The sequence below is a fragment of the Eubalaena glacialis genome, chromosome 1, assembly GCF_028564815.1.
Source record: "Eubalaena glacialis isolate mEubGla1 chromosome 1, mEubGla1.1.hap2.+ XY, whole genome shotgun sequence".
NCBI classification, from domain to species: domain Eukaryota; kingdom Metazoa; phylum Chordata; class Mammalia; order Artiodactyla; family Balaenidae; genus Eubalaena; species Eubalaena glacialis.
In genome coordinates this window covers 61,438,604-61,458,634 of record NC_083716.1, presented here as the reverse complement: position 1 = coordinate 61,458,634, position 20,031 = coordinate 61,438,604, and the positions used below count along the sequence as shown (strand labels likewise).

At 53.2% G+C, this 20,031-nt stretch overlaps 2 protein-coding genes across 22 annotated transcripts in view; both read right to left on the bottom strand.

Moving 5' to 3' along the window:
• Positions 1 to 104: 104 nt before the first annotated feature.
• NDST2 (N-deacetylase and N-sulfotransferase 2) lies at positions 105 to 8,440 on the bottom strand. Of its 4 annotated transcripts, none has more exons than XM_061180516.1 (15): positions 8,162 to 8,440; positions 5,980 to 7,513; positions 4,549 to 5,894; positions 4,267 to 4,354; positions 3,793 to 3,947; positions 3,422 to 3,607; positions 3,032 to 3,160; positions 2,715 to 2,897; positions 2,532 to 2,628; positions 2,040 to 2,163; positions 1,738 to 1,876; positions 1,369 to 1,539; positions 1,154 to 1,263; positions 850 to 952; positions 105 to 755 (listed from the first exon to the last, which is right to left on the bottom strand). In XM_061180516.1, the coding sequence occupies exons 3-15, from the start codon at positions 5,551 to 5,553 to the stop codon at positions 630 to 632; spliced, it is 2,616 nt and encodes an 871-aa protein (XP_061036499.1). In that variant the 5' UTR covers positions 5,554 to 5,894; positions 5,980 to 7,513; positions 8,162 to 8,440; the 3' UTR covers positions 105 to 629. The 4 variants fall into 4 exon arrangements, with proteins under 4 accessions (XP_061036499.1, XP_061036509.1, XP_061036489.1 ...); XM_061180526.1 differs by having other exon boundaries at positions 1,738 to 1,852; XM_061180506.1 differs by having other exon boundaries at positions 106 to 755; positions 1,738 to 1,912.
• Positions 8,441 to 8,935: 495 nt separating this feature from the next.
• Positions 8,936 to 20,031, bottom strand: part of CAMK2G (calcium/calmodulin dependent protein kinase II gamma) — a 53,966-nt gene continuing 42,870 nt past the window's right edge. For 4 of the 18 annotated variants that reach the window (XM_061180340.1, XM_061180356.1, XM_061180459.1 and 1 more), the window contains 8 exons: positions 19,875 to 19,943; positions 18,688 to 18,732; positions 17,167 to 17,215; positions 15,821 to 15,934; positions 13,716 to 13,791; positions 13,254 to 13,348; positions 11,529 to 11,773; positions 8,936 to 10,899 (listed from right to left, as the gene is read on the bottom strand). In XM_061180340.1, coding sequence (XP_061036323.1) covers positions 11,541 to 11,773; positions 13,254 to 13,348; positions 13,716 to 13,791; positions 15,821 to 15,934; positions 17,167 to 17,215; positions 18,688 to 18,732; positions 19,875 to 19,943 — 681 coding nt within the window. In that variant the 3' untranslated portion in view covers positions 8,936 to 10,899; positions 11,529 to 11,540. Of the gene's footprint in view, positions 10,900 to 11,528; positions 11,774 to 13,245; positions 13,349 to 13,715; positions 13,792 to 15,820; positions 15,935 to 17,166; positions 17,216 to 18,687; positions 18,733 to 19,874; positions 19,944 to 20,031 lie in introns of those variants that run through there. The other 14 variants (XM_061180485.1, XM_061180366.1, XM_061180396.1 and 11 more) reach the window with 8 other exon arrangements.

The window sequence follows — 20,031 nt, the reverse complement described above, 5'->3', positions numbered from 1 at the left end:
CGTCTGCCTGGGCCTTTCCCTTCTTTCCCTCCATGTGTGGATGAACCTTGAACTGGGGCAGAGGAAAAGTCTTGATACTTGCTTTATTCTAGGTTTCTCCCACTCCAGTGAGGCGGACAAAACAGAAAAATAAGGATGTTTATTAAACTCATTTCTAGCCCACAGCTAGGGCTCATATTCAGCTCTATGAGCCACCGTCCGACCTCATCCCCATTCAATGTGAATGACATTAGAGAGGCCGGGCCACAGGTAGATCCCATTGATCCCACAGTAAGGGGTCCCTCCCACGGCCACTATAGATAGATACACTGCTGGGGATAAAGAGGGAAAGCACTGGATTAATACGTTCCTCTACACCCTGCCTGGACCCTCTCATTTCCCCCACCACCTTCCAAGACCATGGGCCAGAGGTGCCTAGTACCATCTTGTGGGGTATCAAGGGAAGCCCCTTTATTAGACCCCAGAGCTATGGGAAAGGGATGCCCTTCCCTTCTTAGCCATCCCAGGCCTCGAGGCCACTGAGGTAGAAGGGGGAGGGGCCAGGCCACTCTAATCCCCCTTGTGGGCCCTGCTCTGGGCTTGCCCCTTAGGGAAGAAGGGAGCTTTTGCTGGTACGGGAGGCTGATACATCAGCCCAGACTGGAATGCTGCAGTTCTTCCCGAAGCCATGAGGGCACTGGCTGGCCAAGCCGGCTCAGCAGCTTCGACAGCTCCAAATTATGGTTCCGGAAAAAATCCGTAAGGAAAAGGCGGGACTAACAGGAGAAAAATGAAGTCAGAAATGGTGAGGAGTGGACAAAATCAGATCTTACAGGTGGAAAGGGATACCCTGTCCCTGGCTTTGCTTACCTCAGTGTCCATATCTGGGTACTTCCGGCCTTTGCTCTTGCCTAGACAACGAGTCTTGCCACCTTCAAGTCCCTGACACCAGAATCCCTTATCTTCATCAAACCTGCTCAACAAGAAGAGGCCATTAGGTGACAGAGAGAAAAGAAATCCAAGCCTCATAAATGTACACTACCTCTCCCAGCCCAGAGGGACACATGTCTCTCCTTGCAAGGCAGGGTAAATCCATGTCTCTTCCAAACAGACACGGTCAACCTGCTTCCCCATTTCCCCCAGAGTCATCCTCCCCTGGGTCATGCTCTCCCACCTGAGGGTCCGTGTGTAGTTCAGAAAGGGTGTGATACCCAGGAACTTCTGGATGCTCTCCATTGAGGCAGCTGGGTTGGTACGCAGTTCTTGCCCATCCACAATCAGCAACTAAAGGGACAGGGATGTGGTTCCCTCTGTATTCCTTAGAAGCCTCTGGGCTGAAGGGAAAAGGAGGGGAAGGGGACCCCCACGTGGGCTACTGGGGAACTGTACCTGTCCAGAGGGGTAGTATGTCAGCCAGCGTTGCAGATGGGTGGAATAGTAGCCAGGGACAAGACAACGGTTCTGTAGGGAGCGAAGTGCCAGAGGGGCCTGGGAGGAGGCTGAAATCACCTGGTAGAACGTATAGTTCAGAGCAACTGGGTCTCCATGGGCTCGCTGATGCTGAAGGACAAGGAACAGGAAGGCAAGGAATTGGTGATTTGACAGCATTGTTCTGCCCTTACTCTTGGTCTAGTGAACAGACAGCATAGGCACCCCTCCCCAAGGCACTAGCTTAGTGTCCCTACCCTCATTCCTTTCTGTCTCTCTAGCAGTCACCACCTCTCTTAAGCTCTGATGTGTGCCTAGCTGCAGGCTCACCTGGTACCAGGAGTAGGCCCTGTCAGCAGGGTTGGTGAGCACAGTGATGATCTTGGCTCGCGGTAGGAGGGCAGCCCCCCGGCGTGGTACAACCTCTGAGTCAAAGTAGGTGGCACTTTTTTCAAACAGGAAATCAGTGCTGGCATTAGAAGGGACAGGGAAGAAATCCATGTACCTAGGAAGTAGTAGAGAGGAGAGGCAGAGACTTTGCAGAGTGAAGGGGCCAGACATCTGTGCTGGTAGAAGCTGGAAGGGGGTAGTTTAGGGGAAGGGAGTGTCCTGAGAAGCATTCCAGGTCTCACCAGTCAATGCCCTTGTGGTAATTAGGGCCGCTGAAGAACTGAATCTCCTCAAAGGTGCTGGGGCTCGGGAAACTGCTAGTCACAGCTGGGTGCAGGCTCAGGAAGAAGTGAATAGCTGTGGTCCCTAAATGGGAGAGAAAGTCCAGGCCATTGTGGGAGAGAATCCACCTCAACAACATCAGCTTGAAAGAGGTGAGAAAATAATCACTCTGGGTGGTAAACTACCCTTTGGCCAAACTAGAGCGAGAAAAGGAAAGCCTGAGAGAGGCCCAGGGAAGGGTTAAAATGGTAGTTCTCAGCCTTGATTGTGCATCAGAATCACTTGTGGGTCTTTCAAAAAAAAAACTCAACAGATGATTCTGATATATAACCAGGTTAAGAATCACCCAAAGGACTGGATTAATGAGGGGTGGGTATGAGAAGGGAGTTCCTTGGCCAAAGAATTCTTTGGGTTTAAGGCAAGGCAACAGAAGTTGGCTAAGGATGATTCACCTGTCTTCTGGGGTCCCACAATGAGGAACTTGGGGAGCCGATCACAGGTTTTCTCCTTGGACCAGATATCTTTGTGCCTCTTGTCGTCACAGGGATTCTGAAGATGAGGCCAAGAATCAGATAATCTTTTCCTCAACGGCCACCCCCATCACGTCTCTAGGTCAGCCTGAGCTCCACCTATACCTGCCAAAGGGGGCTTCGCTCTTGAGGGAAGAGGTCAAAGTACTTCCGTGCGAGAGGGACAGGAGGAAGGGTCTGTAGGCGCAGCCGTGTCCAGCACTGGAGAAAGTGCACCAGGCTCTCAAAGGTGTACAGGCCCAGCCGATCATTTCCATAATTAGACAGATGAGTCATAAAGATGCTGATCTGAAAGGGGGTGCCTGCATGTCAGATTTGGAGAGCCTACCACACTTCAGAAGTGGGCTTGGTGAGCAAAAGTCTCAGTATGCAAACACTTTGGCTGTCCAATCTTCTTCTAGCCCTTCCTCTCGGCACCTTACCGGATTAAGCAGCACTGTCAGAAAGAGTTCTCCACCTCGGATGCTCCGGTCTAGTTCGCGAGAGCCTCCGGGATACTCATTATAGAAGATCGTGTGAGTGAAGAGGCCACACGTCTGCCGTGGCAGCACCTGAAGGGAAAAGAACAAACAGGGACAGATGAGATTTGAAAGGTAGAATGAGAAGTAGATTAAGGACAAAAGACCTGAGGCATTAGGATTCCCTAGGTTTGTAGAGGACTCAGTCTGAAGTTACAGTAACAAAGCTCTTGCTATGTGCATTATGACTTTTCACCCCTCTACCCCCGATTATATGGATGAACTTGGACAATGCAGGTTGGAGGCTGTCCAAATGTGGGAGTTTGATCCAAGTCTGTATTGGGAGTCCCTCACCATAATGCCATTGTGAATGAAGCCACGGCGGTAGCGGGCAGGGCGGAGATGGGGATACTCCTCAGTGCTGGTCACCTGGATGCCCCACACGGATTTCCAGGCCTCATAGAGCTGTGTGTGGATGGGATACACGCCGGAGTGGTGGGGGGCCACAGCGTACCCCAGATCCGTGGGAATCCCATGCTCCTGGGAATGGCAGAGACTCTCACCAGGACCTGGTGAGGTTTGGGGAGTAGAGGGTAAAGAGGGTGGGGATGCCTCCACAGAAAGAAAAATGGAAAGGGTAGGGAAAGGGTACCCCATTAGAGTAAGGTTGAAAAGGAAGCATCATCTTTGGGAGAAAGTACGGGGAAGAGATCCAAAGGTCTCACCAGAGCAAACTGTTTGTTGAGCCTCATCTGGTCAGCCAGCACGGAGCGATTGTGGAACAGGTGTGGCTGCATGTGGCTCCACATGTGGGGGAACCACCAGAACTCTTGGCGGTGCTTCAGCAGCATGTCGTCCCCTGCATCCTCCTCCTCTGTCCCTATGACCACACACTGACCACTGACCACAGCCGGTCAGCCCCTGTGCCCTCCTTTGTTCTGTAACAACACTGACCACTTTCCATCCTTGGGACAACATTGCTGACCTCTGCCCACCTAAGACCGTCCAATTTTCCCGATTGCCAGCCTGCCCTCCAGCCGCCCATGCTAACCTAAATTCATACCCACTGCTAGCTCCTCACAGCATTCTGACCCCAAACCTTGCCCCTTTTCTCCAACCTGTCTGCCCAGGAGGATGGACAGTGAAGGGACAGATCAAACTAAGACTGATATGCTGAAGGAGCAGGGGAATAAGCTCACCAGTATGATAGAACTTGCCCGAGAAGCCCAAGTTGAAGGTGAAGTTGGGGACTAAGGTCCTGAGTTTGTTCTGGGTGGTCAACAGAGCCTGGGAAGAGTAGCAGGGACATGAGAAATCAGGAGACTAAGAAGGAGAAAAATGAGAAGTAGCATTCTTCTTGCCTAGAAAGGGCAGGGAGCGTACCTATGACAAGCTCAGAATCAAGGAAGGGAATCTGATAGGACAGAGCTTGAAACAGCTTCTAAGGAAAGAAACGTGAGTCAGGAAAAAGAAAGACTGACCTCAACATCAGCCACCTTCATGCGGGTTCCTTCCTTGCCCACAAAGATGTCATCGATGTCTACCAAGATGTAACGGTCAAGGTCCAAGCAGAGGCGCTTGCCAGTGAGGTACGCAACAGCATCGACAAAAACGAGTTTGTGAAGCCAGAAGGAGAGGCTGTGGCCAAAGAGCACCCGCTGGATGCCATCGTGAAGCCCCAAGTCCTGTACCACAGTGGGAAGCCGGGCCCGGCGAGGCAAGGGTCCTGGCACCGGGGGCTCAGCTGGCCGAAGGCTGGCAAGAAGCACTGGTTCATATGTGCTATGATTGGATTGGAAGATCGTCCAGTCATCACCGGGCAGTGGCCCAGGCTCCAGGCGGCTGGGGCGTGTGAGATGCAGTAGTGGGGCAGAAGGATTCACCTGGTAGTCCTGGAGCCCCAAGTTTGAATGTAGAAAAAGGGGAAAGCCCTTGAGCTGGGCACTCAGTAAGCTATGCTCATGGGCTCGGAAAAAGCCAATGATGCCCACACCATACTCCACACAGTACCGGTCTAGCAGTTCCCGACTCCAGGCATCCAGATTGACATACTTGAGCAGGTTCTCATAGATGACCAAGACATACCGGCCACGGGTATGATCAGTCAGTGTGGGCATGTCCCCTCGGCCAGGTGCCAGCTCAGTGCTGTAACGAAAACGGCTAGACTCCAAGATGGCCACAATCTCCTGCCCCAGCTGTGAGTATGCACTCTCCACAAACACAAGGACCACGGGTTCAGTTCGTGCTGTCTCTGGAGGCCTGGGGGGCCGGGGTGGGACTGGAGGCCGTACAGGGCCAGGACCAGCTGCCCCACCACTACTGCAGTCTCCCAAGGGCAGGGGCAATGGTTCCTTGGCCTTGGGGCTGGTGGATACGTAGTAAGCCAAGAAGCCCATGGAGCCCAGACTGAAAGCGATCAGCAGCAGTATGAGGCGGTGCAGTTCCAGCTGCCGAGCTGGGCGTACCACCTTCCACAGCTTGAGCATGGCGGGGCAGGTGAGGCAGGGACGGGGACCACCTTAGGGGATGGGAGGTAGGAGTTCTGTAAGCTGAGGCTCTCTTGGGAGGGTAGAAGGATATGAAAAGAGGGGAAAGGGATTCCTGCAGGGTCAGTTCCCTGAAAAGGTGGAAACAAGTCCCCTTAGTATAGGATAGGGGAGGTAGAAGGGGCAACAGGGGGCAACTGGACGGAGTCCATTGGTCTCAGGTCACCATGGCCCACTGGCCCATGGCTTCAGGATGCAAATCTAGCCAGGCTCCACCTTTGGTCCTGGCTGAGCTCCTCACATCAGAGGTCAGCAAAGTTCACAATCTCTGCCCTCACTACCTGTAAGACAGAGAAATCAATGGGTTACTTCTCTCCTTGAAATTGTGTCATTAATCCATTCCTCTCTTCACCCCAATTCTCTTACCTCCTGCTCACAGGATGGTTTGTTCTCCAAAAAAAAAAGCTCCTGTAGAAGAACAACATAATCTGAGTCTCATACTTTAGCTTCACAGCCTGTTCCATTTCTTAGAATACTGTCTAAATTCTCCTCCCTGAGCTAAGCTCAGAATTGAAGCAGTATATCCAAGGTCTGGAAGGGAACAAATTTCCCATCGACAAGAGGCCAAACAGCCCAGGAGGCTGAAAATGAACCTGCTCTGAAAGGAGTTCCCAACCCATGACAGAGCATTTGTTCAGCCAGTAGGAGCTCTGTTCGTCCTGTGAAGAAGGGACGGAAAGCCCCAGAAGTCCCGTGCTCCAACAAAATATCAGATAAGAGGAAACTCATGTGTCTGTTAATCTTCCTCATCTATCAAACGCAACACCACAGGCTAACAGCACTAACGAACTTGCAGTCAGGTGGACACTATGGTGGGGAAATTCAAGAGGGAAGAGAAATGGTGCTAGCTAGTCATTCTACTACCTTCCAAACCCAGAACCTGGGGATTCTCTTTTCCATTGCTTGTGAAAAATTACCCATCCTCCCCTTTACCTCACTTGTGCCAGTGTCAGGAGGGGTGATAACAATGTAGCCCCAGAGCAGGCCACATCACTGGCACCTAAGAAAAGCTAGAGAGCTGAGTCCAGAGTTTGTCTCCCTATCCACTCCAGTTCTCTTTCCTAACTTAGCCTAGGTGGTACTACACCCTCACCCCTGAACAGCTCAGAAAGGTCCTGAGCTAGCCTGGAGAGACATGAGGGATTGAGTCCTGTTACGCAAACTGAGTGGGGCTGAATGACAGAGAACAGGAGCTTAAGCAGTATCCAATCAATAATAGAGAAGAAGTAAGAACAGTAGGATCAGAAAATAGTTTTAAGGAGACCTAATTTCGGAGACTTTTTTCCTTAAGTAGATAGAGTGCTTCTAGAAGCTTTACCGTCACTCTCCCCACCTTAGTCACTCGAAGTAAGGCCAGTGGCTGGAGATCTCTCTCTACCACACATTCCCCCCCCCCACACACACACATACATCTCCGGGTGATTAAGCAGAGATGGGGTCTTTCACAATTGAGAGAGACAACTTAAGAATAGTTCTGCTTTGGCCTGGGTAAAACTAATCGGCATGAAGAGAGCTGGGAAAGGATCAAAATGGTGATGGGAAGGGATGAATCCTAAGAATTAGAGGAAACTTTTTGGGGTAAACACAGTAGTGAGAAGAAGTCACTGTGGGGAAGCAGATACTGGGGGTGCATCACCCACGAGGTTAAGAATAAGAGTTAACATTTACTGAAAGCTTACACTATGCCAGACATTCTTCTAAGAGCTTTCCATATATTTAATGCTCACACCGGCCCTAAGAGGTAACTAATATTCCCATTTTACATATGAGTAATTTGAGGTCCAGGGAACTTAGTAACTTGCCCAGGATCACACAGCTCAGTCAGTGGAGGAAATGGGATTCAACGTCAGGCCTGTCAGGCTCCAGCCCTGGTCTTAACCAGTGCATTTTAGCTTCGGACCTAGAAGAAGCAGCAATATTTAGGGAAGGGGTGATGAGGAAGTACTGGGGGAGGGTGTGGGGTGGGAGGATAAATGGTGAAGCGGGACCGCGGCGGGGAGGGGGCTAAATGTGCGCGCAGCAGCAGGAGGAGAGCAACAGCGGGGGCGGGGGGGGGGGCTGGGGAAGGCGGGGGTGTGGGCCCCGCGCTGGGAGAGCGGCAGTGCAGATGCCGCGGGAGGAGGGGGACCGAGCAGCGACACGGGCGTGGGGGGCTGGCACACGGGGGTCGCGGATGGAGGGCCCTGCTGGTGGGAACATGGGCTCACAGGTGGGTATGGAGAGAGTCGGCCGTGAAGCATTAAAGGGGATGGAGCAAGGGGCGCGCGGAGGAGTCTGCGGCGACATCGGGGCGGGCGTCGGGCTGCGGGAGCCCCGAGGGGAGGAGGAGCCCCGTGCGGAGGGGACGAGCCGAGGGGAATGAGGCCACTGCCAGGGCGGCCTGCGGAAGGGACGGGGGAGGGGAGCGCAGGCCGCCCCGAGGGGCGGCCGGGGACGCCCCTGCGGGTGGTTTCGGTGGCCACACTGAGGGAAGTCTGTGAGGGGAGAACTGCGGGGACCGTGGGTGGGGGCCACACTCTGAGCGGGGGTCTCCTCAAGGGCGGCTCACCCGGCGGACTGGGCGGCGTCCCCGCTGTCCCCGGGCTCCGCCACGTCCCGGGGCTGCCCGGCTTCCCTGCTCTCGGGACCTCGGGCCGCGTCGCGGCGGCTCCGCCATCTCCGAGCGAACGCTCTGCCGCAGCCGGGCCCAACCACCGCTCCCAGCGGGGGGAGGAGGCGCGCAGCCGCTCGCGGCCCCCCTTCGGGTCCCCCCCCGCCTCCAGGCCGGGCAGCCGCGCGGCCGAGGTGCCGGGCCGCCGAACGGTGTTCCGCAGCGCTCGGCCGAGCCGCAGCCTCATAGACGGCGGGCTCCGAGCGCCCCGGCAGAGGCACCCCCCCCCTCCTTCTTGCGCAGTGGCACGGTCCGGCTAGCGTCGGCGCCGAGGCTCCTGGAGCCGGGGCGGGCCGAGGGTGTGGGCTCTTCCACTCGGCCCGGCGGAGGGGGAGTCGGGCCGGCCCACTGAGGGGCGGGAGGGCTGTCCTGGACGCGGGCGGGGCCCGGGGGCGGGGCGAGACTCCGAGCTCACCCGCTAAGGGCCCGAGTTCCTCCCCCCGCTCCAAACTCGCCTCAGCAGCCCGGGGGACTAATTGGAGGCTGATGAGTTTATGAGGAAGTCTTATTCTAAAATGGGCCCAAAAGGGGTGGGAGAAGGTATATCTCTCCACCTGAAGCCTTGTAACCCAAGCTGTTAAACTAAGCCTCTGGCCATAAGCCTCCAACAGCAGTAACACAATGGAGTGTTTAAAGGTTATTTTATTAAATATCTTCAAGGTTTCATTGTAACAAAGCTATGAAGGGTCTACCAACATTCAGAACAAACACTAACTATTTTTAAATTATTTCTATGTCATCATGCAAAAATTCTGCATCAAATGCCTTCTCATTTCCTGTTTAAAAGGTGATTTTTTTTTAATAGTCTATTGTCTACAGATGCTGACATTAGCCCCAGAAGAGGATTAAGAATGCTAAGAAGTGGGGCTGGAGCAGCCATATGAAGCTATGGGTCTTAATGAATTCTTAAGACCATTTGTCTTCAAGCCAGCAAAACCAAACCCTGTGGTGAAGGTGTCTGCGTGGTGGTACTGCAGGCTGCAGGGCAGGAAAGGGTTAGGGCCCAGGGGCTGGGGCATGCAGGAGGTGCTCGGAGGAGCCTGGCTAAATCCAAGCACCAGCACCTGTGAGTCTGCTCTCTTCTCAGCTGGCTCCAAGGTAAACCTGTAGCTTTGCCTCTTCTCCCAGCTCCTGTGCCTCCTTAAGGCAGTCCAGGGAGCTGGGGCCTACCCATCTATCCCCCAATAGTGCAGACATTTGTGCAGACAGGTCTGCACAGTTGTTTTGGGGGAAACCAAGGCCACGACCAATTGCTCCTCCATTATCTTCTCTGCTATCTGCTTAGAGTATAAAGTTTTCCCTCCTGGAATGGAACTCCTTGAGCACAGAGAGGGACAATGAATGTAGGAGCCTTGGCTCTGGACATCTCTTTTGGGTACATGCAGGTGAGAGACGGGGTGATGCCCATGCAGATTGTCCAGCAGTTAAGTCTATACTTCAGTTGGTCAGTAAGGAGGTCTCTTTATAGAGGATACCTCTTCTTGCCCGAGTAGTCAGGTCAATCTCAAAGACAGGAAAAGAGATGGGCGTGCAGCAAGGGAAGAGTAAGAAGGGAGGCAGCCCCGAGGGCAGCCTGAATGCATAGAAACAACCATCACTCAATCCCGCTGCCTCACTCTTCCCATCCCACAGGGGCACTTGGCAGAGGGCCCAGGCCCAGATGAGGGTCAGCACAGGGACCACCAGCATGAAAAGGCAAGACAAAGATGGTCCAAATCAGCACGGAAACATAACTGCCAAAGGCAGCAGGGGGAGCCCAGACCAAGGCCCGGCTCTCTCTTGCTAAGTTATAAGAAAACAAACACGAAGCAAAGCGGCAACCCCTCCCACTTCCCAGCTGCAAGGATGGGGCCTCAATAGCAGGGCCCATGTGCATTGTGCATCCTATAGAAATGGATGAGTCAGTGAGTGCATGTCAGACTAATACGAAGTTTCTCATCAGCTTTGTAGCGGACACACTTCTGCAGCACCAATTCTCTTCCCTTCTATACTAAATGGTACAGTACAGCAATGTCTGGGCCCTGCTTCTCAGTCCTGAGGCCACTGTTTCTCAGCTGCCTCCACGGCAGGCTGGGAGCTCCGCGTTCTCTCCCAAGTAGGTCTGTTGGCCATGATGTTCTTCATCAGCCTCATTCTAGGCGTGTATACAAATTCTGAAGATGTCCATTCCTAGACCTGGGGCAGGTAGGCCACCTCAGGGGCTGTAATCACATCACAACCCCCAAAGTTCTGTCAGAGTTCTTGCCTGGTCCCCTGAGTCCATGGAGGCCAGAGGCTGAGCTCACCTCTTCAGGGCTGGTAGGTGAGCCCATTGCTTGTGCCAGGATGGGCATCACACAAACTCCTGCCTTCTTGCTAGCCCAAGGGCTATCGGTGGTTTTAAAACGCATCACGGTATGGATCCCATTTTTTTTTAAAACGATCTTCTTTTCTTAAATGTAAAAAACACCTCGGTACAGCAGAGACAGACACGAAGGGCGGGCGGGAGGGCTGCATGCAGGGGCGTGCATTGGCTGCTGCCGCTTTGTAATTTAATTGTTTTAAACCTCAAACGAACAGGACTGCCGCTGTCACTCAGGCCCTCCAGAGCCACTGGCTGCGAAGGTTTGACCTCCGGCTGGGATCTCCTTATGCCCCTGTCAAACAGAACAGATGTGGTAACAGAACAGAGGACAATACCCACACAGAGGAGTTCCAGAGACTTAAACACACTACACACGTGGTCAAGTCTGCCTGAGAGGGTGGAGGATGGGGGAGAAGCTAGTATTTAAACATAACACTGCCTCACATTTGCTGAGCACTTACGAAGTGCTTTACTTACAAGTATATTATTTAATCCTCACAACAACAAAGGAGGTAGGCACCGCTCCTTCCTTTTTTTTTTTTTGTTTTTTGGCTGCACTGCGGGCATGTGGACTCTTAGTTCCCTAACCAGGGATCAAACTCGCGCCCCCTGCAGTGGAAGGGCGGAGTCTTAACCACTGGACCGCCAGGGAAGTCCCTCCTTCTTTCTTATTGACAGCTGAGGAAAATGAGGCTTAGGGAGGGGAAGTAACCTGTCCAAGGTCACCCAATTTGGAGTCAAGGAGCCAGACCCAAGTCTGTCTGACTTCAGAGCATGACTTATTACAACCACCACACTGTCCAGCCTTCGCTACTCTTCTGGGATGGCCCATATATCCTCCCCCAATGCCACCTCTCAACCTCTTCTTCCTCCTCTGACCCCACTTGTCCCAGCCGCTCCCCAACCCCCCACCAGGTGCACCTGTGGCTGAGCTCACTGCAGCGGTGCGGCAGGGGCCCCTGAACAGTGATAGTGGACATTGAGCCACTTGCCATCCCGGCGGTGCCAGACCCGGGTCTCCTCTGACTGGCTGGTGCGAGGCCGGCCCTGCCCATCGATGTACTGGGTAAGGCGGATGTAGGCGATGCAAGCCGCGTCCTCTCCGATCACGTGGACGTGTGGGTTCAGGATGGTGGTGTGGATGGGCTTGCTGTTCTTGGACAGGACTGTAGGGGGCAGGGCAGGGTGGGGTAGGTAGGAGGGTGTCAGGGCTGGGGACTGGCATTTTCCTCCCAGCCTGCACTTCCTAAGTCTCACCCTCTCTCCAGTAACCATTCTGTGAGTCTCCAAGTCCCCATACACCTTCCAGAGGCTGGGAAACCCCATCAGATTAGTCTTGATTATTCAAAAGGAAGAGAAAGGTGTGGAACAATGATAATAGCAGCTACTGTTTTAATCAGACGTTGTGCTGGGGGGTTTTACACGCATGAGCCATATTCCTTGGTCAATATTATTTTCTTCATTATAAGATAAGGAAATAGTTTCAAGGAGGTTAAGTAATTTGTCCAAATCACACATTTGAACTCAGCACTATCTTAACGAAAGCCTATGATGATCTTTCTACCCTAACAGGTGGGTTTAGATTTCATAAGGGTTGGCTTGTCCCTAATTAGGGCTGTAGAGCAAAATCAAGAACTTAAAATATTCAAAATTGACTTCTGATTTTAAAAAGATCCAAAGTTAAAAAAAAAAAAAAATGTCACCAAAGCACCAAGCTCAGGATATTCCCAGGGTTCCCAGGTCCTCTGGGGGAAAACCAAAAGAAGATGGGTTGCCATTATCAGCAAACACTATGGATTGTGTTGCTTTTATTGAGATTCATATTTTACTTCAATTCAAATGTTAGGGGCTACATGAGACCTTTCAGAGAGCTTCTATAAATTCTGGAATTGCTTCTGGCTAACAGAATTACCTAGATAACCTAGGATTTATAACTGCAGCTAAGACATGGAGAGGATGGCAGTTAGTAGAGAAAATAGTGAGAAAATAAAATCCAGGGCAGGATGGGGAAAGCCCAGGATAAAGTGAAAAAGATGAGAAAAAAATAAGAGGGGGGACGGTCTTAGTGGAAAGAAAGATGGGAGGAGGAGATGAATCAGCTTCTTATCCTCTGGGACTTCCAGGAACTGTCCAGAGCATATACCCCGCTCCCCTGACCCCCAGCCAGGACTCCTGTCTCCCTCGCGGCTAGGAGGAGGACCCTAGCCACAACTTCCAATCTCACAATCACCAACAGTGCCCTGTTACTTGCTTGCACATTCTTATCCTGGTTTTAATTTCCTCTATTCTGAAACCTGCAGACACAGAGCTGAGATCATCTCAACCTAACCTCGCATGGTTTCCAATCGTCTTGGAAAGAGGCGAGGCTTAAAGAAATACAGTGGCCTTGATTATGGCAACTGGCACTGGCACTGCCACGAGGCAGCTGCAGAATGCAGGGGCAGGTGGGGCTCTGGAGGCGGGCCTTTGAAGGTGCCAGTTGAAGACCATCCTCAGGGCCCAAGGGGGCAAGCACATAGACCAGGGTGCGGCAGGCAGGTCCAGTAAGGGAAAAGCGGGCAACTGGGAAGAGGAGAAGGTGAGCGGGGACAGAGGCAAGAGGGTGAGGGGCAGGCAGGAGTATCTCAGCAGCACGAACCCACTCACGATTCTCAAAGTAAAACTTATGGAAATCCATCCCTTCCACGAGGTTACCGAGGGCCTCAGGCTCAAAGGAAGTGAGGCCTGGATCACAAATCTTCCTGCAGGGGGGAAAAAAAAAGCAGCCCGTCAGTCTTGTATGAGAATTACTCGTCTCTCTTCCCCATCAGTGGTGTCTGTCCCACAGCAGGTTAGCTGTGGGCTGGGCCTGACAAGACGGCTGAGATCTTAGAGCCCTGCCTGCCAAGCCGCTTAGCTCTGCCCTTTCAGCCCACGGCCCAGACACCACAGGCGGGCTCAATCACTGATGTCTACCTGGAAGGGCTCCCAGGCTAGAGGCCTGGTGTTTAAGTCAGACACTGTGCACAAGGCCCAGCCTTCTCTTTTCCCCTGGTCCCAGCTGCTTTTTGGGAGGAGGGAAGGCCTCGAGAGATGACTTGGGTCTCAAGGAAATAAGTCTCTACTCACGTGTAGGCCTCAAAGTCCCCATTGTTGATGGCCTCAATTAGTTGTTCTGTGATCTTAATGATCTCCTGTTTTCGCACTGTGGGGGGAAAAATCCAGCAATTTACCCGTGTGAGACTGGGAATCTCCCAAGTGACGGAAAGCCCTCCCCAATCCTTCAGAGAATCCCCTGTGATCTCTTTGACAAAGACATCCCTGTCTTCTCTGTCTTTAAGGCCCTTTGCAGGAAGAGGAGCCCACCTTTCCCTCCATTCCCCCTCTGTTGTCCATAGAGCTAACGACCCCCTCCCCACAAAGCCCGCCTTATGATCCTCTGGCCTTTGCCTCCCTCTCCATCAACAACCAGGATGCAGAAAACACTCTTGTCTTTAACAGCCGAGGAGCCTGACACATTGTGAATATTCTGCCCTCAGTCTGTGTATCTGATTGATCCCCAGGAAGTTCAGCCTCTCAAAGAACCATCTCCCGATATGGCTATTTCCACCACCCACTTGCTTCTCTCACCTGAAGGGGCTCAGTCAGGTCTCAGTTACCACCTCCCCACCCCCAGCCCTCACTCAGCGGTCCAGAACTTAGCCCTGGGCGACAGCCAGCCTGAGAGCAGAATCTAGCCAGGGATGAGGGCTCCAAAGGATGAACAGAGCCCTGGGATGGATGCTTAATTCTCTTCACCCTGCTCGTCTCCTCCACAGGGCTTTTCTGGGATAAAGGATCTTGGAACTATAAACACTCTTCTTTAAATGGAGCCTCTCACCAGTGAGACAGTTCCGTTTACGCTGGACAAGCCTTGGAAAGGCTCTAAATCTCATACCAGCTCTCAAGCCAGGACATGTCCCTCAGGAAAACCAAGACAAGCTTCAGACTGACAGGCAGGCAGAGTTGGTGCCCTCAGAGCGCCCCCTACCCCAATCCCAAGCCAAGGGACTGCTGGTGACATCCTGCTCTCCTAGGCAGCTCACTTACAGGGAGCGCCACTATTAGCAGAGGGTACCGCCAGGGTAAGGGAGGCCTCGTACTGAGCTCGGGCTAACCCTGACCGGAGCCCCAGGCCGGCCCAGGCCACAAGCCTTTCCTCACAGGAGCGAGAGGCTGCAAGACAAATGTGAGCATTAGAACAGCACAGCTAAGGGGCACCACTGGGAGAAGGCAGAGCAGCCAATGGTACAGCCAGTAGGGGGCTCTACAGCCATCAGCACCATCATGGGGGCAGCTCTAGGTGAATAAACAGGAGGTGAGGGGAACAGAGCTCTATCCACTTTCTAGAGGCAAGCAGGTAGGCACACGTACACACACACACACACACACACACACACACACACACACACACACCCTCTCCAACCCCACCACACCCATCTGCAGGACCTGACTGGCGCCCTACGGGTGAAGAGGATCGTGTTTAGAAACTCTGAAAGGACAGATGGTAGGAGGGAAAGACGCAGACAAAGGCATCCTCTACAAAAACACAACTAAAAATACAAATACAAGCTACCATTAACCCAGCAAAGCATCATACCCAGAACATTCTACTATCCCATTTATTTTCCATAATGCTATAAGGTAGGTGCCATTTTATCCCCACTTTACAGATAAGTAAACTGTAGCTCTGGGAGGTTAAGCTACTTCACACATTTGTGAAGGTAGTGTAGCTGGATTTAAACTCAGGTCTGTCTCACCCCAAGCTCTTAATATGATATTACGCTTAGCCTCAAGAAGCACCACATCCCGACATGGTTTCTTGACTATGGCAAATTTCACCCCCCCCCCATGCCCACTACCCTGGACCTGACTCCTGACTCCACCTTTCTTCCCGCTCGGTGCTGAGGCAAGGCCCACTGCATATCCCAGTGCCTTTCTACTCCTTCCCTCCTGCAACGATCTTCCACCCGCTCTTCTTCATGTCTTTGGGCCCCGGTCTCAAGGGCCCCTGCCTGGTCCTAACAGCACCTCCAATCAGCTCCCACACCCAGCAGAGGCTGAGCTCCTGAGGCTGACCAGAGGGACAGCTGGGCTGGGCTGACAGCTCTGGGGAGGGGCTGGGGGGGAATCCCCGAGGGGCTTGAGGACGAGCCAGGGAGACGGAAGCCAGAATGTGCCTCCCTCACACTTACTGGCTGAGGAGCAGAGAGAAGGCTGGGGCTGCATGCCTGCAGAGGGGGCTGTTCTGTCCCGGGAGCTCCGTCCTTCAGGCACCGAGCTGCCATTCCCAGTGCGGAGCGGGGCAGCTAGCCAGCCAGGGCAGGGCAGGGCAGGGCAAGGCAGAGCAGCCAAAACAAACAGAACAAGGCAGGTGAGCGAGCAAGCCAGACAGGACCCGAGCCCGTGGCACTGAAGAGCCGGGGCAAGGCAACGCCTCGGGCTGCTGTGGACACTGGACCACGTCCCACGTCGCCGCCTCTGCCAGAGAGGCCTCCCAGCTGAGAGCCCCAGGAAGGGGCACAGACCTGGGTTTGTGGCTTCCAGAGGAGCCTTCGAACAGCCTGTACAAGTTCCGGGGAAGATGTTCCAGGGGGCGAGGCTACAAGGTCAAGAGCCCAGCAGTGAAGGAGCCGCTTACTCTGCCAGCATCGCCAGAAGTGAACAGATCTGACCTCAATCCCAGCAGCCCCGGAGGCACTGTTCTTTACTGCCTTATACGTTTATGCTTTTTTTTTTCTTTTCCTTTTCTTTTTTGTATTACCAGAGGTTTGTTGCTCCCTTATTGCCGCTGGGCATGCTCTCTCAGCTCTGTCCTGTAACGTTCCTCCAACTTTTCTGAGGACCTGGCCTAAGGTCACTTACTGAAGGCAAAGGGAGCAATTCCAGGAGGCCAAACCAAAAAGCAGGACAGAGATTCCCAGTAGCCTGGCCTGCCATGCCTTCCCACACCCCCTGGCACTCTGGCCAGGCCCAAACTTAAGCTGGTGGTCTGCACAGGACCACTGGGACAGGGCCAAATGTGGTTCTGACTCCGTCACTCATGCCAAAGCTTTGTGATAAGAGTGACCAACCCACCCCGACGTGTCCAGGACTGTCCTAGTTTTAAAACCAAAAGTTCCACATCCTGGGAATCACTTCAGTCCTGGGGAAATTGGGATGACTGGTCACCCTACTAATGGCTCATGACATCTATAGGCTGCTTCTGCAGGGACTCAAGATGTCCCTGTTCTGGGATATCACATCGCAGCAGCGACAGGAACAGTCCTCTGAGCCCTGAGCCTGGACAGGCTCAGGAACAGCATTCGTTTAGCTATCCCAGACTTGGGGTCAAAGAAGAGAAGCCACTTGCCCAGCCCAGCAACAAGAGACAGGGCCTCATATCTTGGCCCATGGAAAGTAGCTTTTATGCCAAACTTTCTCCTGGGGTATAAGGAGCCACCAAACTCAGTTCTGGGGGCAGACAAGGCAGGTGCCCCACTGGAGCCTAGGTACCTGGGACACTGCTGGGGCCCCTTCCCCACCAAGGGCTAGCACCTACCTTTGAGGTCCTCATCTTCTGTGGTGGTGTTGCAGCTCTCTGTGGAGCCCTGCAGGCCAAAAAGAACAAATTTCTATAAATCAGGCCCAGAGGAGCCAAGCAGAACAAAAGCAGAGCCTGTGCTCCTACGGGAGCTGCAAGGAGGAATCAGAAGGTTCTATTTCCACCCTTGCCATCTGACTCTTATAAAACTCTGGATTCCCAAACACCGTCCTGAGTCTTCCCCAAGTCAGTAAATGTACCACTTATCCAGTTGTTCAGGCTAAAACCTACAGTCATCTTCTAGGTTTGATTTTTATGCTGATTCTTTTCTTTCTCTCTTTCCCTCATATCCCAATTATCTAATCTAAAACCAAATCTGTCAGTTCTACCTCCAAAATAAATCACGTGTCTTACCTCTTCTCCTCAAACGCACAGCTACAACCTCAGCCCAAGATGCCAACATCTGGCACCTGAACTACACAATAGCTGCCTGGTCTCCCTGCTTCCACACTTGCTTCCTCCCTAAAGTTCTTGCCCATAACACAGCCAGAGTGTAAATCAGACGCCATTACTCCCCTGCTAAGAGCCTCCAACAGCTTCTTATTGCTGCTGGAAAAAAAAATGCAAACTCCTATCAAGTCCTACAGAGCAGGTCCTGTCTGCTCCTCCAGCTTCACCACCCTCCTGCTACTCTCCCCCTTGCTCACCACACCCTTAGCTCTGATTTCTTCTGTCCCGTATATGTGCCAAGCCCCTGCCCTTGCATTCCCTCTGTCTGCGGCACTCTGCCTCAGAGTCTGCCTGGCTGTCTCCTTCCAGTCTTTTAGTTTTTAGCTCAAATATCGCCTCCTGAGGGAGGCCCTTCCCCGACCACTTAATTAAAGGCCCTGTTCATTATCTATTTACTTTGCATCATTTTCTTCATAGCACTTATCACTACTGGATTTTATCTTATTTATTTGGTTTTTGGTTTATTATCTGCCTCCCCTACACCTGTGGAGAGGGATTTCGTCTCGTCACCTCTGTAAACCAGAGCCGTGGATGGTTTTGGGCTCAATAAATATTTACTAATGGTAGTGAAAATATAGAGACAAGGTTATTGAGGGCATAAAGGAGTGAGGCAATGGGGAATGACTGCTCTAGGGTCTGATTATACTCTTGCCTCTGTTTTTCTAGCTAATGTTTACTCTCATTTAAACTTCACATGGAGGAAGATTCTACTTTTATTATCCCCAATTTACAGATAAGGAAACTGAGGTGCAGCGTGGGAGAGTGACTTGTCCAGGGGCCCAGGGCCAGGATGCAAACTCAGGCCTGTCTGGCTCTAGACCCTGAGCTCAGCACCACTAAGGTATGATGCCCTCCCTGGCAACAGAGTGATAAACAGGCATGTGCTACCCCCAGCCTAGACTCTGCAAATACCTTGGCCTTGAGGTGCAGCCTGTAGGCTGCCATCTGCAGGACACTTAAACCCTGTGACCCAGCCCACCTGTTTCCTGCTGACCTGGAAAGCAGGAGACTGGTTCAGGAGCCACTTACCTTGATCCCATCTGTAGCGTTGTGGACCACGGTGGTTTGTGGCTCCTGTGAGAGAAGATGAAAATTACCCTCCTGACCTGGGGACAGACCTACAGCTCTTCCCTAAGGGACCCCACCCCTACCCCAGCACCCTCATACACTGACCCTGTGATGACCACTGAGGCCTGCTCGCCAGCCATTCTCACAAGACAAAATATCCTGGCTCAACTGGGTCCCAGGCAGCTGGAAGCCCAAGATTTAGGGGACAGCACTGGCTGGTAAGGAGGAGAGGCCTGGCGCTTAATGGAAGCAGGTACCGGGGAAGCCGAGGACAAGGGCCCCTGTTCCCGATTCCTGCTGAATCTGAGTGTCCTTTCTCCCATGGGACAAGTACACTGGAGGAGCTGTAGGCTTGAGGGCACAGGCCGGGCCCTGACAACAGTGTTCATCAAGGGGTGTGCAGGAGGCAGGGATGCCGGGAGAGTGGACTAAGGTCTCCCAGAAAGACCTGGAATGGCCCTCAGCAAGCTGAGCCCAGAGAGCCGCCTGCTTCACCCACCCTCTGCCTCTCCCAGAGTTCCTGTCCCTACAGCACCACAGCAGGCAGCTCCAGAGGCCACAGGAAGTAGGAGGAGCAGCACAATTCCCCCTCCCTCTCTCCCAGACACCCCCTGCTAACTCTAGTCACCAGCAGAGGGAGCTCTGAGAGCACACAGTGCCCCTGGCTGAGCCCAGAAAGAACTCGGACAGCATGGGGTTCTCCAGGAACCCAGACACCTCAGCACCATCCAGAGGTGGGGGACCCCAGCCCCCCTTCCTATTCATTGCTTTGCAAAGGAGAGGCTGAGGCAGATTTTACAAGGAGGCCTCCAAGAACTGATGTACAGATCCCAAGGAAGCTCCTACCCTCTCCTTTTATAAGCAACTCACCTTCCCGGCCCCTGCAGCAGACCCACTGAGGGCCCAGCCTGGGGCTGGGAGGCTTAGCTGAGAGCCCTGATCACTCTCCCCCGCCGAGAGCAAAAGGAGCAGGAGCGGCAGTTCTGCCATGCAGGAAGGAGCACGGCCAAGCACGACAGCGAGCGGGAAGGGGCCTACGGGGCAGCGCACAGAGCAGCCTGCTCTACAGGGATGAGGAAGGAAAAGGGCCGCGGGAAGGAGGGGAGGCAGCCAGGGGCAGGGGCGGAGAAGCGGCAGTCAGGAGGTACCATGGCCGTCTGCAAGGGCGCGGGCTCTTGGGCTGGGCTTACGAGACTGTTTTTGTTGTTGCTCTGTGGCTGAGACAAGAAAACAGATGGTTTAGTTCCTCTAGAGTCACCAAAGCCGCTCGACTCCCAGACCTCCCTTGCCCCCCCCGGCCTGGCC